Source organism: Hyaena hyaena, unplaced genomic scaffold, assembly GCF_003009895.1.
Source record: "Hyaena hyaena isolate Hyena2069 unplaced genomic scaffold, ASM300989v1 scaffold_311, whole genome shotgun sequence".
Classification (NCBI taxonomy): domain Eukaryota; kingdom Metazoa; phylum Chordata; class Mammalia; order Carnivora; family Hyaenidae; genus Hyaena; species Hyaena hyaena.
The window spans coordinates 1,870,025-1,888,260 of record NW_024080944.1 but is presented as its reverse complement, the minus strand read 5'-3'; the positions used below and the strand labels follow the sequence as shown (position 1 = coordinate 1,888,260).

General features: G+C 37.5%; 2 protein-coding genes across 5 annotated transcripts in view; both read left to right on the top strand.

Annotated features, from left to right (window-relative positions):
- TFDP2 (transcription factor Dp-2) overlaps positions 1 to 18,236 on the top strand; it is a 115,643-nt gene that overhangs the window by 36,523 nt on the left and 60,884 nt on the right. The window contains exon 1 of one of the 4 annotated variants that reach the window (XM_039248550.1): positions 17,909 to 17,929. The exons of the other annotated variants lie outside the window; for them this stretch is intronic. Within the exon in view, the coding sequence (XP_039104481.1) occupies positions 17,926 to 17,929 (4 nt within the window). The 5' untranslated portion in view covers positions 17,909 to 17,925. Of the gene's footprint in view, positions 1 to 17,908; positions 17,930 to 18,236 lie in introns of those variants that run through there. 4 annotated transcript variants of the gene reach the window in all.
- On the top strand, positions 4,125 to 4,685 carry LOC120242655 (39S ribosomal protein L14, mitochondrial-like). The gene has a single exon (XM_039248552.1). It carries the CDS (start codon positions 4,206 to 4,208, stop codon positions 4,683 to 4,685), a length of 480 nt encoding a protein of 159 aa, XP_039104483.1. The 5' UTR covers positions 4,125 to 4,205.

Here is an 18,236-nt window from a genome sequence, read left to right as displayed (position 1 = left end):
GTCTTGATCTTTCAGTGTGTGAGTTCAAGCCCATCATCAGGCTCTCTGCTGGCAACTCAGAGCCTGCTTCAGATCCTCTGTCTCCCTCTCTCTCTGATCCTCCCCTACTCACACACTCTCTCTCTCAAATAAACATTAAAAAAAGATGAAAATGACAGGAACATAGAGAATCAATGTGTAGATGAATAGTATTCCTGAATAAAAGAATAATAAATAGAAGAGAAGCAATAATGAAAAGTGAAATAGAAGACAACATTCTTTGAATGGATAAAGAAGGTGTGGTATATATATACAATGGAGTATTACTTGGCAATCAAAAAGAATGAAATCTTGCCATCTGCAACTACATGGATAGAACTAGAGGGTATTAGCAAAATTAGAGAAAGACAAATATCATATGACTTCACTCATATGAGGACTTTAAGATACAAAACAGGTGAACATAAGGGAAGGGAAGCAAATAATATAAAAACAGGGAGGGGGAAAAACATAAGAGACTTTTAAATATAGAAAACAGAGGGTTGCTGGAGGGGTTGTGGGAGGGGGGATGGACTAAATGGGTAAGGGGCATTAAGAAATCTACTCCTGAAATCATTGTTGCACTATATGCTGACTAACTTGGATGTAAATTAAAAAATAAATAAATTGTTTTTTAATTTTTTTTAATGTTTTATTTATTTCCGAGAGAAAGAGAGACAGCGTGAGCACGGGAGGGTCAGAGAGAGAGGGAGATACAGAATCTGAAACAAGCTCCAGGCTCTGAGCTAGCTGTCAGCACAGAGTCCAACACGGGGTTCAAACCCACAAACTGTGAGATCATGACCTGAGCCGAAGTCGGACGCTTAACCAACTGAGGCACCTATGAGCCCCTAAATTATTTTTTTAAAGTCTAAAAAAAAAAGAAAGGATATAGAACTTCAAAAAAAAGGGCAACATCCTTGAACTTAAAAAAAACTTAGTTTATAGTTTAAAGGATTTCACTGTTATATGAATACTAGATATATCAGGTTGAAAATTGTGAGGTTTAAAAGATACGCTGTAAGCATCCAGGCAACAAGTGAAAAGGAGACTGTTACAAAAGCTGGAAATAAAACTAATCAAAGGGTCTCTGTTTACTACTAAATAGCAAAAAGACAATGGAACAATATTTATGGTGTTATTAGGAAAAAGAAGATATCTACAGTATTATTAGCAAAGGGCAGAAAATAAAGAGATAATATTAAAGAGCCGCAAGAATAATAAGAGTGATAGAATGTAAGACCACCTTATCATCCGTGAGAATAAAAATGAACACATTAACATATACCTTTAAAAGACAGACTCAAGCTGGCTCAAAAAAACAATATCCAGGATTTACATTACCTGATTTTGATGCTTACTAAGAAAGCTACAGTAATCAAGACAGTAGAGGATAAGTGAAAGAAAGATATATAGATCAATGGAGCAGAATACAGAGCCCAGAAATAGTGAACTGATCTTTGACAAAGGAGGAAAGGCAATTCAGTGGAGAAAGGAGAGTCTTTTCAGTCAGTGAGGCTGGAGCAATTGAAGTTTACATCCCAAAAAAATGAACCTATACACAGACCTTACATCTTTCACAAAAGTTAACTCAAAATGATTCATAGACTTAAATGTAAAACTTAAAATGATAAAACTTCTAGAAGAAAAGGAGAAAACCTAGATGACTTTGGGTTTGGCAACACCTTTTTAGATACAACAGCAAAACACACATATCTGATAAAGGCCTTTACAAAGTCAGCTAATTGCAAACTTAGGGGGCAGTGCACAAAAGGCTATCCTTACTTCTGAGTATCAGAAGTTGCAAGTTCAAGGGTCTTGTAAATTACCTTCAGGTTTGGTAGGTTGAGAAAGACTCACAGAAATCATTGAAAGATACTTTACTCATGGTTATGGTTTATTACAGCTAAAGGATGCAAATTAAAACCATTCAAGTAAATGAGGCACCTGGGTGGCTTAGCTGGTTGAGTGTCCAACTCTTGGTTTTGGTTCAGGTCGTGATCCCAGGGGCATGGAATTGAGTCCTGTGTTGGGCTTCATGCTCAGCATGGAGATTCTCTCTCTCTCTCTCTCTCTCTCTCTCTCCCTCCCTCCCTCCCTCTCCCTGCTTTTCTGCTATCCCTCCCTCTCTCCTTCTGCTCCCTCCTCCACTCATGCACACTCGCTCTCGCTCTCTCTCTCCCTAAAATGTAAAAAATAACCAGTCAAGTGAAAAGGCACATAGGCCAGAGTCCAGAAAAGTACCAGTGTGGAGCCTCTAGTTGTCTTCTTCCCATGGAGACACGGAAAGTGTTACCTTCCCCAGTATTGATGCTTGACAGCTTTGCACAGAGTATTGCCAACAAGAAAACTCACGTGAGCTATGGTGTCTGGAGTCTTTTTTGGGGTTCAATCACCTAAACCTGACTAGCAGTTCATGTGGTTGGTTTGTCTCCAGTCCCTCGGTAGGTCAGCTGATGTGACCCAAACACCCCAGTCTAAGTCTCATTGTTGATAAGGCTCAAAGCCTCCACCCTAAATCATATTGTTAAACACTTTTATCAGGCAAGACAGTCTAATAGTGTAGAGATTACCTACCAGGAACTAAGGACAAAACCCAGACTTCTCTTTGGGTAAGAAGTTCTTGACTACCTAGACTTGTATCCAAAATATAAAAAGAATAATAACAAGAATTGTCTTCAACAACAATAAGAAACAACTGAGTTAAAAAGTGGGCAGGCACCTCACCAAAGGATGTATACAGAAGGATATGAAGAGATACTCAGAATCATTTGTCAATAAGGAATTACACTATACTTCTTTTAGAATGGCGAAAATCCAAAAAGATGACATGCCACATTGTTGATAAGTATGTGGAGCAACAGGGACTCTCATTCATTGTTACAGGAAATGCAAAATGATGCAGGCACTTTGATAGTTGACAAAGCTAAACAGTCGATTTCAAAGCTAAACAGTCTTCGAGATGTCCTGGCTTCCATTATCCTTTATGTGTTTACTCATGTGATTAATTTCCCATATGTAACCAATTTCCCATCTCTGCCCACTGCCATAAATGAAAACCTTCCTCACGTTAATTTAACTCTGAAACTGAGTACATTAGAAACAGAATAACCCCTCTCCAAAAACATTCATGGAACATTTACAGACCATTGTCATACTGGAAAACAAAAATATCACTGTAGCTTATAGAGCAGAAATTTGATAGACCATTGTATCTGGCCACCGTGCAATAAAACTTAAAATTAATGAATGAAACCCACTTGTCAATTCTTTTCACAAAAAGTTGTTAAATCAAAGCAGAAACCTAAACAGCAACTGTTAAAAATAAGAAGAAATTATCATTTTATTTATACATACAAATACACATATATATGGGATGTAGTCAAAGTTATATATGTACTTTTATTATTTTATTTTTTTTAATATTTTTATTTATTTCTAGGAGAGAGAGAGATAGCGTGAGCAGGGGAGGGTCAGAGAGAGAGGGAGTCACAGACTCTGAAACAGGCTCCAGGCTCTGTGCCAGCAGTCAGCACAGAGCCCGACGCGGGGCTCGAACCCACAAACCACGAGATCATGACCTAAGCGAAAAGTCAGACGCTTAACCGACTAGGCCACCCAGGCACCCCATACTTTTATTATTTTAAAATACAATGAAGGGAGGGGCACCTGAGTGGCTCAGTCGGTTGAGCATGGAACTCTTTGATTTCAGCTCAGGTTATGATCTCAGGGTCATGGGATCCAGCCCCATGTAGGGCCCCATGTTGAGCTTGCAGCCTGCTTAAGATTCTCTCTCTCCATCTCTTTCTCCCTTGCTGGCCCTCTCCCCCGTTCATGCTCTTTCTCTCTTTAAAATAAAATAAAATTTTAAAAATTTTAGATGGAATGAGGGGCGCCTGTCTGGCTCAGTTGGAAGAGTATGCAACTCTTGATCTCAGGGTCCTAAGTTCAAGCCTCACACTGGGTGTAGAGATTACTAGAAAAATAAACTTCAAAATAAATAAATAAATAAAATGGAATGTAACAGTGAATTCACCTCCCAAAGTTAAAACAAAGGTTAGCAAGTGGAGGAATATATAAAAATAAAGAGAAAATTGGCAGTGGAGAGGCCGCGTGGGGGAGGAAGGCGGCGCTGGGCCAGGGAGGCCCGCCGCGGGATATTTCGGGGCGGCGAGAGCGGATTTGCCATGGCTTTCTTTGCTGGGCTCCGGGGCCCCTTCACCCGTGCAGGCAGAGCCCTCAGCCAGTGCAGTTTCAGCACCACCGGGAGCCTTGATGCCATTCAGAAGATGACACGCGTGCGCGTGGTGGACAACAGTGCCCTGGGGAACACCCCATACCATCGCCTGCCTCGTTGCATCCACGTCTATAACAAGAATGGGGTGGGCAAGGTGGGTGACCAGATACTGCTGGCCATCAAGGGGCAGAAGAAAAAGGCACTCATTGTGGGGCATCGCATGCCTGGTCCCCGGATGAGCCCCAGGTTTGACTCTAACAATGTGGTCCTAATTGAGGACAATGGGAACCCTGTGGGGACCCGAATTAAAACACCCATCCCCACCAGCCTACGCCAGAGGGAAGGTGAATTTTCCAAAGTGCTGGCCATTGCTCAGAACTGTGTGAGCCGTGGCCAGGCCACTGGCTGCTGTGGGACTCATGGGAAGTAACTCGGGGCCCCATGCTAGGGAACAGTGTCCTGTGAAAAAATAAACTTTTTCATGTAAAAAATAAATAAATAAATATAGAGAAAATTGAACAAAATAAGAAAATAGAAAAATGGTAAAACAGAAATTCCAGGTAAATTGGCCTGGTAATATACAAATTTTAGGAAGTCATTTAGCAAAATGTTAGAATATTAGAGGAATCTTTATATGAATTTTAAAAAATTATCAAATTACCATATAGCAGTTTTGTTAAGAATTTGAAAATACTGATGAAAGAAATTATTTGGTGGAGATATAAATGATCAAACGAATATTTTAACATTAAAGTTTATTTATTTTGAGGGGAGGGATGAGGGCCAGAAGAGAGGGGAAGAGAGAATCCCAAGCAGGCTCTGCACTATCAGCATGGAGCCTGACACAAGACTCGAACCCACAAACTGAGATCATGACATGAGCTGAAACCGAAAGTCAGAGGCTTAACTGACTGAGCCATTCAGGTGCCCCTAATATATATTTTTTAAGTCTGTTTGGGGCCCCCGGGGACTCTTGATTTCAGCCCAGGTGGATGATCTCATGGTTCATTCGTTTGAGTCCTGCACTGAGCTCTGCACTGACAGCACAAAGCCTGCTTGATATTCTCTCTCTCTGCCCCTCCCCCCACTCATTCTCTCTCTCTCTCTCTCTCTCTCTCTCACTCAAAATAAATAAATAGACTTTTTAAAAAAGTCTTTTATTATTATTTTTAAGTAAACTCTACCATCAACATGGGGCTTGAACCTGAGATCAGGAGTCACATGCTATATTGATTCAGCCAGCCACGTGCCCCAAAATTGATTATTTCAAAAAGTAGAAAACAGGAATTCTAATATGTTGGAAGAAATAATTAATATTGTGCCCAAAACACACTTTTTTTAGAGAGAGAGAGAAATCACTTTTAAACACACTCTTTTTTTCACAGTGTTATGGGTAAGCTTTTTTCCTGTTTCTGTGAATAGATAATTCAGGCAATAAAACATGCAGAGTATAAAACCAAAGGCTTCTATTACATGAAAAACTAATTTAACGCACATAATAAAATATAACAGTACAGAAAGTTAAAACCAGTCACACAACTATAAAAACAAGCAACCAAATTATTAGCAAATAAAATTGACATTGTAATAAAAGAACTATATACCATGAGCCAAATAGAATTTGAAAGTATGATAAGAAATTACCAATAATACATTTATATAGGTAGATCAACAGGAACCATATTTTTGTCTGAAATACTTTACGGGCTACAGTTTTAAAAATTGGGTCACTTAAAAAAAAATCTCTATGAAGTAGGAATTAAAAGATACTTTAAACTATATTTTCTAAAAGTCCGTCTTTTTTTTTTAAGTTTATTCATTTTGAGAGAGAGCAAGGGAGGGGCAGAGAGAGAGAGAGAGAGAGAGAGAGAGAGAGAATCCCAAGCAGGCTCCACACTGTCAGTGCAGACCCCAGCTCTGGGCTATAATTCACAAACTGTGAAATCATGACCTGAGCTGAAATCGAGTTGGGTATCTAACCAGCTGAGCCATCTAAAACTCCATCTGTAAGTTAATTAGCCAATATCATGTTAAAACCATTTCCATCAGAAAAAGACATTCCCATGTAAAACAAGAACAAGAAAAGAAGGTTCATTGGCACCACTATTATTCATTTGGTTTTCTATATTGTTTTTTAATTTTTTTTTTTTTTTTGAGAGATCACCTGCATGCTCATACACAAGTAGTGGGGAGGGGCAGAGAGAGAGGGACAGAGAGAATCTTAAGCAGGCTCCATACCCATCCTGGCACGGGACTCAATCTCACAACTGTGAGATATTGACCTGGGCTATAATCAAGAGTCTGATGCTTAACCAACTGAGCCACCCAGGCACCCATATTTCAGTCATTTTCAAATGTGTCATTTGGTGGCTTTAAGTACATTTACACTGTTGATGCTTAACCATCTGAGCCACCCAGATGCCCCTTTGTTGCTTTGAGGTTGTTTTTTTTTTGTAAGTTTATTAAGGTATCTACATGCAGTAAAGTTTACTCTTTCTTTGTTGTTGTTGTTTTTAGGTTGTACATAATGAGCCCTGCAACTTTGCTAAACTCATTAGTTTACTAAAATTTATTACTTTTGCTAGCCTTTTTGTAGAATTTTTTGGAGTGTCTGTGCCAACCAGCATTCCGTGGACAGACACCATGTGCTCATGGTGCACCTTTTTTATAGTGGTAAAACATACCTAACATAAAATTTACTATTTCAACCATTTTTCTCTTTTTTTGAAGTTTATTATTTACTTTGAAAGAGAGAGAGGGAGAGTGCATATGCGGGAGTGTGTGAGCAGGAGAAAGGGAGAGAGAGAGGGAGAAAGAGAATCCCAAGTAGGCTCAGTGCTGAAAGCATCTTGATGCAAGGTTCAGTCTCATCATAACCTGAGCTAAAATCAGGAATCAGATGTTTAACCGACTGAGGGACCCAGGTGTCCCTATTTTCAAGTGTATAATTTAGTGGCTTTAAGTACATTCACATTGTTGTGCAACCATCACCACTATACCTCTCCATTTTTCTCATCATCCCAAACAGAAACTCCATACCCATTAAATAATATTTCCCAATTCCTCCTTTTCTAGCCACTAGTAACCATCGGTCTCATTTTTTGTCTTTATGAATTTGATTATTCTACATAACTTAATGTAAGTGGAGACATATATTATTTGTCCTTTCTCTGGCTTATTGCACTTAGCATAATATTTTCAAGGTTTATCTGTATTATAGCATGTATCAGAATTTCATTCCTTTTCAAGGCTTGTTAATTAACTGGCTTTTTGCAGTTGTGTTCAAGAAGGATATTGGTTTGGAATTATCTTGTGATTTATTTGTTTGCTTTTGTATCTGGTTAGTGCTGCCTTATCAAATGAGTTGGAAAATGCTTTCTACTCTTCTGTTTTCTTGAAGAGTTTGTGTAATATTAGATTAGTTTTTCCATAAATGTTTGGTAGAAATTGCTATTGGAGACCTTTGGGCCTAGAGTTTTCTTTGTGGTGAGGTTTTAAACTGGGAATTAAATTTCTGTAATAGGTATGGGACTATTCAGGTTGTCTGGCTTTTGGATTTTGGGTTTTTTTTGTTTTTTTGTTTTTTTCTTTTTGAGTGAGCTCTGGTAGTTTGTATCCTTCAATGAATTTGGGAATGTGTTGTTTAACTGGGAATTTTCCAGAAATCTTTGTTACTGATTTCTAGTTTAATTCTTTTGTGATCAGAGACCCTCCTTTGTTTTGCAGTTTTGAGGTTTGCTTCAAGATTTGTTATACGGCATATCTCAGTTAATGTTTCAAGTGCACTGAAAAGATTGTGGATTTTGCTGATGTTGAATGGAGTGTTCTGTAAACATAAGTGATGCCAAGTTGATTGTTAGTGTTGTTCAGATTTTCTGTATCTTTTTTTTTTTTAACGTTTATTTAATTTTGAGAAAGTCAGAGTGCCTGTAGGGCAAGGGCTGAGAGAGAGGGAGACACAGCATGTGAAGCAGCCTCCAGATTCCAAGCTGCCAGCACAGAGCTCAACACAAGGCTTGAACCCATGAACTCCGAGGTCATGACCTGAGCCAAAGTTGGATGCCTAACTGATTGAACTACCCAGGCACCCCCAGAATCTCTGTATCTTTACTCTGTGTCTACTCGTTTTGTTGATAACTGAGAGAGCAATGTTGGTCTCAAGTTTTAATGGTGCTTTTTCTGTTTCTTCTTTGAGTTGTCACTTTCTTGCATATATTTTGAAACTCTGTTGTCGGTACTTGCACAGTTAGGTTGTTATATGTTATTTTGTTTTTTTGTGTGCTGTTTTCTCGTATCATTATGTAATACCCATGTCTATCCCTGGTAACAGTGTTTGTTCTGGGAATCTCTGAATTTTAATTAGGGTCTCTAGATAATTTACATTTAATGTAATTATTAAGATGTTGGATTTAAATCTGCCATGTTGCTAGTTTTTTTTTTTTTCTATATGTCCCATCTGTCTATTCCTTTCTTTTTTTTTTCCACTTGATTTATTTTGGATAAATTAGGTATTTTTCTTGTGATTCCATTTTACTTCCATTTTATACTTCGCTAATTTGTTATACCTCGTTTTAAGTTTTTTTATTTTTAGTATTTGTTCTAAGGTTTACAGAGTACACCTTTAAGTTATTACAGTCTACTTTCTTTTTTAAAAAATTTTTTAAAGTTTTATTTATTTATTTTGAGAGCAAGAGAGAATGAGCATTGAGAAAATCCCAAGCAGGCACTGTGCTGTCAGTGCAGAGTCAATGCAATCTTGAACCCACAAACTGTGAGATCATGACCTCAGCTGAAATAAAAAATTGAATGCTTAACCAACAGAGCCACCCAGGTGCTCCTATCACAGTCTGCTTTCAAAGAATGTTATACCATACCATATAGACTTTCTTTTCTACTCTCTTATCTTTTGTGCATTGTTAGCATACATTTGTTTTTACAAATTATTACAAACCCTATAGTACATTGTTAATGTTTGGTTTATATTCTCAGCTATCTTTTAAAGTGATTAAAGATTAAAGAGAGGAGGAAATTTTCATCCAGTCTAATAATGAGAAAGTTGAAATAGTTATTTTAAAGCACTTGTCTGATATTTCTAAGATCTGGGTCATATCTAAGTCTGTTTCTATTGATTGCTTTATCTTTTGCAGGTGTTTTTCCCCCCTTTTGTAGATGTGTTACAGTTTTAATGCCAGACATTTCATATAAAAGAACAGTAGAGATTGAAGTAAATAGTACCTATACATGGAAATGGACACACTTCTTTTGTTAGGCCATTTGTTTATGGGATTGAGTCAGTCACTCAGTAGTTGAGCTGGGTTTGGGTTCTAGTGTTGCTGTGATTAGGTTCAGTGTGCATCAGGGGAAGAAAGACATTGAACCTTCAAGAAAAATCTTGCTCTTTAGAAAGGGAAAATAATTTTTAATTAATTAATTTTTGAGAAAGAGAAAGGGTAGGGAGGGGCAGACAGAGAGGGAGAAAGAATCCCAAGCAGACTCTGCACTGTCTTCACAAGAGCCTGATGCAGGGCTCGAACTCATGAACTGTGAGATCATGACCTGTGCTGAAATCAAGAGACAGATGCTTAACCAGCTGAGCCACCCAGGTGCCCCAGAAATAATTCTTAATATTGCACAAAGGTAGTAGAGTTTGTCCTATGGCCAGACCTATTCAAATCATGTGTGAATCTTAAGAGAATAGGGTAGGTATAAATTTTTATGAAACAACAAAAAAATTAGCTTTTAAAATATAATTTAATGAGTATAATCTTGTTAACTCACTAGCAGTGCTGCCTATATGTATCTCTTATAGGGTAATATAGTAAGGGAGCAAAATATTCTTCCTTACTTCAGAAGAGGCAGAACTTGACACTTTGGCATCTCATGACTGCCAGTGTTTCCGCAGAGGAAGGGGAAGGCGATCCGTTCCTAGTGGAGGCAGCATTACTCAGCAATACTTACTGGGAATGAGCTTTTAATGAAGCCACTTAAAAGACTAAAGTGGTATTTCTTAGGTTAGATACACACTGGAATCATCTGCTACCTTTAGAACAATATTTATGCCTTAGTCTTGCCCTCAGTGATTCAGATGGAGTTGGTTTGAGGTGTGACTTGGATGTAAGTTTCCCAGTTGATTCTAATATGAAGCCGGGGCTGGGCATCACTGCTCTAGAGGCTCACAGAAATCCTTGTGGGCTGTTGGAGACTTTGTAAGGTCTGGAATATTTGTATTAGCAGATGAAGAAGATATCAAGGGATATTGAAACTACTATCATTTCTGTGATATACAGAAAAAGCAATTATTTTATTACGTACTAAGAAACATAAAAGATAACTAAATAAATGAAAGTAATCCCATATTCCTAGAAAAGTATTTTAAAGTTGATAGTTCTTTCCAAATCAAATAAAAATTATGTAATGCTGTTTCAATCAAATCTTATTACAGTTTTTAAAAACCAGTATTGGGGCGCCTGGGTGGCTTAGTCGGTTAAGCGTCCGACTTTCGCTTAGGTCATGATCTCACGGTTCGTGGGTCCGAGCCCTGCATCAGGCTCTGTGCTGACTGCCAGCTCAGAGCCTGGAGCCTGTTTCAGTCTGTGACTCCCTCTCTCTCTGACCCTCCCCTGCTCATGCTGCCTCTCTCTCTCTCTCTCTCCTAGAAATAAATAAAAAAAAATTAAAAAAAATAAAAAATAAAAACCAGTATTGTTACACACCACCCAGATTTTGGTTTCTTTTTTTAATAATTACTTTTTAATGTTTTTATTTATTTTTGAGAGAGAGAGAGAGAGAGAAGAGCGAGAGAGGGACAGAGTGGGAGGGAAACACAGAATCTGAAGCAGACTTCAGGCTCTGTGCTGTTAGCTCGAACTCATGGCCTGCAAGATCATAACCTGAGCTGAAGCTGGATGCTTAACTGACTGAGCCACCCAGGCGCTCCAGAGTTTACATATTTTAAAGGTTTTTGATAGGCACTAAACAAATTATCCTCCAGAGAGGTTGTATCACTTTGAGTCCCTAGACCATCTTCTACTAGCCCAAAGTGGTATTAATTACAAAACAGCGAAATCTTTGCCGAACTGACTGACAAACATTGGCTTTTGTTATTTAAATTTGCATTTTGATTACTGGTCAAGTTGAATACATGTTTATATTTTTATTATACGTTTACATTTCTTTTGTGAATTTCCCATGCTACTACTCTGGTTTTTCTTATAATGCCAAAATTTGATGTGTTTATTTGTATTACATTTAGTTATGTTTACTAAGCTTCTGCTGGTCTGTGAAGTTTCGCAGATCTGCCTTGTTTGTGATGGCTTTTACAGTTTTGAGAAGTATTGGTCAGATATTTTGTACAATGCCACTCAATATGGGTTTGTCTGATTTCTTCCCATTGTTAGCCTAGGATTATGAGTTATTGGGAAGATGTAATCACATCATATCAAGAGTACCTGCTATCAACATGACGTATGGCTGATAAAGTGAACCTTGAGGGTCAACTGGCAAGGGCTATTTTTCTGGATTTCTCCACTAAAAAGTTACTCTCTCACCTCTACCCTTTGCTTCCATAAATTACAATTTGGAAACACTATACTAAGTGCAGCCCATACTAAAGGCAGGGTTGGAAAGTTTAAGCTCTACCTCCCTGAGGGGGAAGTGTCTAAATAAATTATTTGGAATTCTATATGGAGACTTGTCTCTTCTCCATCACTCATTTATTCAGTAACTATTTATATGAGTATGTACTCATGTATTTTTATGTTTTTATGTTTGTTTATTTTTTGGAGTGGGGAGGGGTAGAGAGAGAGGGACAGAGGATCCGAAGCAGGCTCTGTGCTGCCAGCAGAGAGCCCAATGTGGGGCTCAAACTCAAGAACCGTGAGATCATGACCAGAGCAGACATTGGACACTTAACCACCTAAGCCACCCAGGTGGTCCTCATTTATTTTTATTTTTATTTTATATCTTAGGTTAAAATCCAACATGGCTCTATTTATTTTGTTGCTCGAATTGCTCCAGTTTTGGCCACAGGATCTTTTTCATGTTTGCCCCTGTGTTGCTTTGCATGATCCACTTTTTTGGTAGTTCTTTCTTACTTTCTGGTATAATAAGACACTCCAGCTCCGTCTTGTGTATTTCCTGCCCCAAACCTAGATTAGTTACTTTTCTATTTTATTTTTATTTTTGTATTTAAAAAAAAATTTAGTTTAGAGTGATAGAGAGGAGTGGGGGAGAGACAGAGAGTGAAGGAGAGAGAGAATCTTAAGCTGACTTCAGGTAGCACAGAGCCCCAGTTGGGGCTGGATCCCACAAACCATGAGATGATGACCTGAGCTGATATCAAGAGCTGGATGCTTAAGCAATTGAGCCACCCAGGTGCCCCTGGATTAACTATTTTCTAAAGAGCCCTGGAGAAAAGTATTAGAAACCAAAACCTGGGTGGCTTAGTAGGTTAAGCGTCTGACTTCAGCTCAGGTCATCATCTCATGGTTTGTGAGTTTGTTTGATAAGTTCCAAACTACATCCAGCTCTGTGCTGACAGCTCAGAACCTGGTGCTTGCTTCGGATTCTGTGTCTCCCTCTCTCTCTGCCCCTCTCAGACTCGCACTCTGTCTCTCTCTCTCAAAAATAAATAAACATTAAAAATTTTTTAAAAATAAAAATAAAATAAAATATGCGAACTCTGAATCAGCATTTTCTCTTCCGTGGATTTATCCTGATTATTGGGCTATCTGTGGGAAGATTTTAGCAAATATTTACCACAGCATTGTTGATGAGAATGAAAAATTGGAAGCAGTCACATAATTAGCTGAGTATTGTGACACTGTTGTATGATTGTATTCTATAGATGTTACAAACGAAATAATTTATTAAATTAAAAAAAATTTAAACTAGCATATATAGCATGATCACTCCCCCTGCTTTTTTTGAAAAAAGAAAAATATGTAGCATAGAAAAAGACTTGATGTATGTATGTAAAACAATTATTATTTCTGGGTGTTTGAATTAAGTATTTTTTGTTTCTCTGCAATGTACATGTGCAATGTTTTGAACATCATGTAGAAAGTTCATTCAAAAAATCTTTTTTCCTCTGTCAAATTACCAAAGATTTCCTTAAAATTTTGACTTTGTTAGCAAGTGTGGGGAATTGGTGTCTTCATATCATATCTACTTCTTTTTAAAAAAATTTTTAAATGTTTATTTATTTTTGAGAGACAGAGTACGAACAGGGGAGGGCAAGAGAGAGAGGGAGACACAGAATCCGAAGCAGGCTCCAGGCTCTGAGCTGTCAGCCCAACGTGGGAACTCACAAATTGCAGGATCATGACCTGACCCAAAGTTGGATGCTTAACTGACAGAGCCACCCAGGCATCTCTTTATATCAACTTCTTATTCTACTTGTATTTATTCTTATCTTCTTACCTACTTCTTATTCTTCATATCTATTTCTGTTAGGAGTGTCAGTCAGTGTAAGTCCTCCAAGAAGCAAATTGGTAATATAACATCAAACTCCTGAAAACAGTTGATATTCTTTCATCTAGTAAAAACCCTTCTGGGAGTTTGTCATTAGAAGGTAAATAAAGATTTGAGGGGCGCCTGGGTGTCTCAGTCAGTTGAGCATCTGAATCTTAATCTCAGCTCAGGCTGTGATCTCATGGTCATGAGATTGAGCCCCATGTTAGGCTCGACGCTGGGTGTGGAGTCTGCTTAAGATTCTCTCCCTCTATCCCTTTGCCTCTCTCCCTTGCTCTCACACACACGGTCTCTCTCTCTCTCTCTCTCTCTCTCCAATAAAAATAAGATAAAATAATATCAAAAAATAAATAAAAATAAAAGATTTGAGGGCAGAAGGGTTTACTACATAATTATGTATAATGGCAAAACATGGAGACTATGTAAATATCCATTTATAGGGAGATAAAATATGACACATCTGCACAGTGGGATATTGTGCATTCATGATGTGTTTAGAGAGTCTTTTGTTGAGGTCTGATAATCCTGGTGTTCTTTTTTAGAATTTCTGCTCAGAATGGCATCCATGATCCTGATTCATTCCTCATGTTCTTTGCTGTAGCCTTAGACAAAAAAAAAAAAAAAGAAAGAAAGAAAAAAGAAAGAAATGGTTTCCTTCTACTATTTTGTGTAAATGATAAAAATTAGTCCATTTTCTCCTAAAGCCATTCCCTCATGTGTATTTTATTTGGCTTCCTCAGTTTATTTTACTTACTTGTAAGATTATGGGTGTCTTGTGAACTTTTCACAATTCTGTGCTGCCTGAAACTCTCCTCTCCCTGTTTTTATCATGCTGACACGTCCTCATCTTCCAGATTGCGGCTTATATATCGCTTCCTTCAGAGAAACCTTCCTAGAACACCTTGTCTAAAGAGCACGCATGGAATACCACTTCCCAGCTCTCTGACACCACTAGTTTCTTTCCTAGCAATGGACATAGTTGGTATTTTTATATTTGTTTGCTTGTTTATACTGTTTCCTCCATCACACTGTAACTTCCTGAGGCTAGAGATTATATTTTTTCCTTCTCCAGTGTATTTTTAGATCCCCTGCTTACGATTGGCATAAAGTTAGTGAACAGTTAGTAAATATGCATAGATTGAATGAACTAACTTAATTTTGCAGCTTTGACAACATCTCATCAAGAATTTGTCATTTAATTTGGGGCACCTGGGTGGCTCAGTTCGTTAAGTGTCTAACTCTTGATTTAGGCTCAGGTCATGATCATGTTCAAGCCCCGCATCAGCCTCGGCTCTGACAGTGTAGAGCGTGCTTAGGATTCCCTCCCTCCCTCTCTCTCTCTCTGCCCCTCCCCAGCTGTCTTTCTTTCTCTATCAAAATAAATAAATAAACTTAAAAAAAAAAAGATTTGTCATGTAATTTAATTGTTATTATAATTTATATTGTACCAAAATTATTCTTATAATTTGATTTTAGCTGTTCTGGTCTTGATATTTTAATGTATTTTATGTAAGAATACAGAGACAGGAGGTTAGGCTAGATGCAAGAAGTAAAAGAAGCTCTTATAATGCAGGTGGAACTACTAATGGATGCAGAGGAGTGGGTGGACTGAAGAGGTAAAGAAGAGAAGAAAAGATATTTTCACAAGACTGTTGTATGTGTTTTTTTAAAAAGTAGACTTTATTTTATCAGCAAAGTTTTAGGTTCAAAGTAAAATTAAACAGGAGGTACAGATTTCCCATATACCTTGGGCTCCCATTCCTACATGTTTTTATTTTAATTTTTAAAAAATATTTATTTTGAGAGAGTGTGCACACAAGTAGGGGAGGGGTAGGGAGAAAGGGAGAGAGAGAATCCAAAGCAGTGTGGAGCCAGAGTCCGACAAGGGGCTCAGTCTCACAAACTGTGAAATCATGACCTGAGCTGAAATCAAGTCCGTCTCTTGACTAACTGAGCCACCCAGGTGCCCCTTGTTTTTTTAATGTTTTTATTAGGGTAAAATAGACATAATATAAAACCTATCCTCTTAACCATTTTTAAAGATATTATTCAGTGGTACTGAATGCATTCACAGTGTTGTGCAACCATCATACCATCCATGTCCATAATTGTTAATCTTGTAAAACTGGAACTCTGTACTCCCCATTCTCCCCTCCCCCAGCCCCTGACAGCCACCATTCTGCTTTATGTCTCTGATTTTGACAACTCTAAGTAGTCATATAAGTAGAATCATACACTATTTGTCTCTTTGTGACATATTATACTGTCCTTAAGGTTCATCTGTGTTGTAACATGTCTCAGAATTTTTTAAATTTTTTTTCTTAAATGTTTATTTAATTTTGAGAGAGAAAGAGTACAAGCAGGGAGGGGCAGTGAGAGGAGGGTTTAGAGAATCCCAGCACAAGGCTTGAAATCACAAAGTGCAAGATCATGACCTGAGCCAAAGTCAGATGCTTAACACTCTGAGTCACCCAGGTGCCCCACATTTTCTTCCTTTTTAAAACTGAATAATATTCTTTTGTATGTACTTAACTGCATTAGGCTTATCATTCATCCATCAGTGGACACATGGGTTGCTTCTATGTTTTAGCCATTGTGAGTAGTTCTGCTAAGAACATGGAAGTACAGATATCTCTACAAGACTCTGCTTTCAATTATTTTGGGTATAGTCCTGAAAGTGGAATTGACCCAGCGGAATCATATAGAGTCTTGTTTTGATTTTTGAGGAGTTAACATTCTGATTCCCATAGTAGCTGTACCATTTTACATTGCATCAGCAGTGCACAAAAATTGCAATTTCCACACATCCTCATCAACACTTATTTTTTGTTTTGATAGTAGTCATCCTAATGCTTATGAGGTGGTATCTCATAATTTTTATTTACATTTCACTTAAGATTAGAAATATTGAAATCTTTTCATGTGCGTATTGGCCATTTGTATATTTTCTTTGAAAAAATGGTTATTCAAGTCCTTTGCCCATTTTTGAATCAGATTGTTTGTTTTTTGTTGGAGCTTAAGCTTTAGGTAGAAGATGAGGTTCAATACCTTCTAAGGTAGAAGATAAGGGGCCAAATCAAGGAAAATGTAGACTACTGTTTTAAGTAGTTTGCTGTTATTGTCCAGACCAGAGATGTTTTAATAGGCACTGTTTTAGACACTAAGGATATAACACTGAAGAAAGTGCAAAATCCTTGCCCTCCTGAAACTGTTGTGAAGACATACTTTCAAGAGGGGACTATTTCAGATTAGGTGGGAACTAATCAAAGAAGCAAGGAGCTATCTTTGTCTAGGAGAGTTGTACATTCAGGGAACTAAAATATAAACTAATACACTCACTGAAGATAAGAGTTTTTGTTTGGCTTTTATCTGTTGTGTTCACTGCTATATTCTCAGAGCCCCAAATAGTGCTTGCTCATAATAGGCATTCAGTAAATATATGTCCTTGTTTGAAGTGTTTATTGATTTGAATTTGTATAATCATACACGTACTTTAGTAAATGATTTTTACATCTAGCTATTTGAAAATTTTATCTCAGTTACCTTATTTTTTTTATGTTTGTTACTTACTTTTAGTTTCTCCTTGTGCCCCCATGCCGGGATGTAGAAAAAGCTTATTTTATTAATAATTAGTTATAAGGTGATCTGATATTGCAAAGGGTAGATTTGGAAACGAACTTTAGAGGTCATCTTTTGTTTAGCTTCCTGCCTAAGAAATACCGAGTAAGATGATTAGGTATGTATTTTTAATTAATCATTTTAAAAACTAGGACAACATAATTGGGTTCTCTTGAGAAAATGGACAAAGGTACTTAACCCTAGATATAAAGATACTAACCTGAAAAATTTGGAACTTCTAACTGTGTGGGAAAGTGAAAAAAAAATGGAGCACAACTAAGCTGCTCTTTGTTGATATCAGAAATGGACCTGTCATTCATTTTGGCATTGAAACATAGCCTCCTATCTCAGGGGGCAGGACCAGGACTTTTTTTTTTTTCCCCTCCCAGAGGAGCTAGACAGTTATTACAGGTTGAAAAGCCCCAGCCAGCTTTTCAAGACTCTCTCCTCCTTTTTTTTTTCCCTCCTGAAACTTATGGTGGTTTTGCTCTGCTTTCAAGATGCATTAAGGTCTTCTGCTTTGTGACGGCTTTGGAGCCAGCAAATACCCTGACATGCACAATTCGAATTATGCAGATTTCATGAGTAAGTTTAATCTGATTTTTTAGCTAGTTAAAATTCAAATGATGTTTTGAAAAATGTTAGCTTGAAGTTAGCATTTAATTGTTTTAGTACTTTTGTTTTAAGCATGTTTTTAAAACAACCTTTAATTTAATGGAAAGTAATACTCTACACACAAAAAAGCCCCATTGTGTCTTTAGACTTATACTTACAGTTTCTTTTGAATGGTCTTTGTTGCTTTAGACAGTATTCATATGTCTTTTGAAAGCCAGTTACCCAACCTAAACAGTTTTCTTGAGCATCTTTTTAGTTTTATGGAGTATTTTAAATT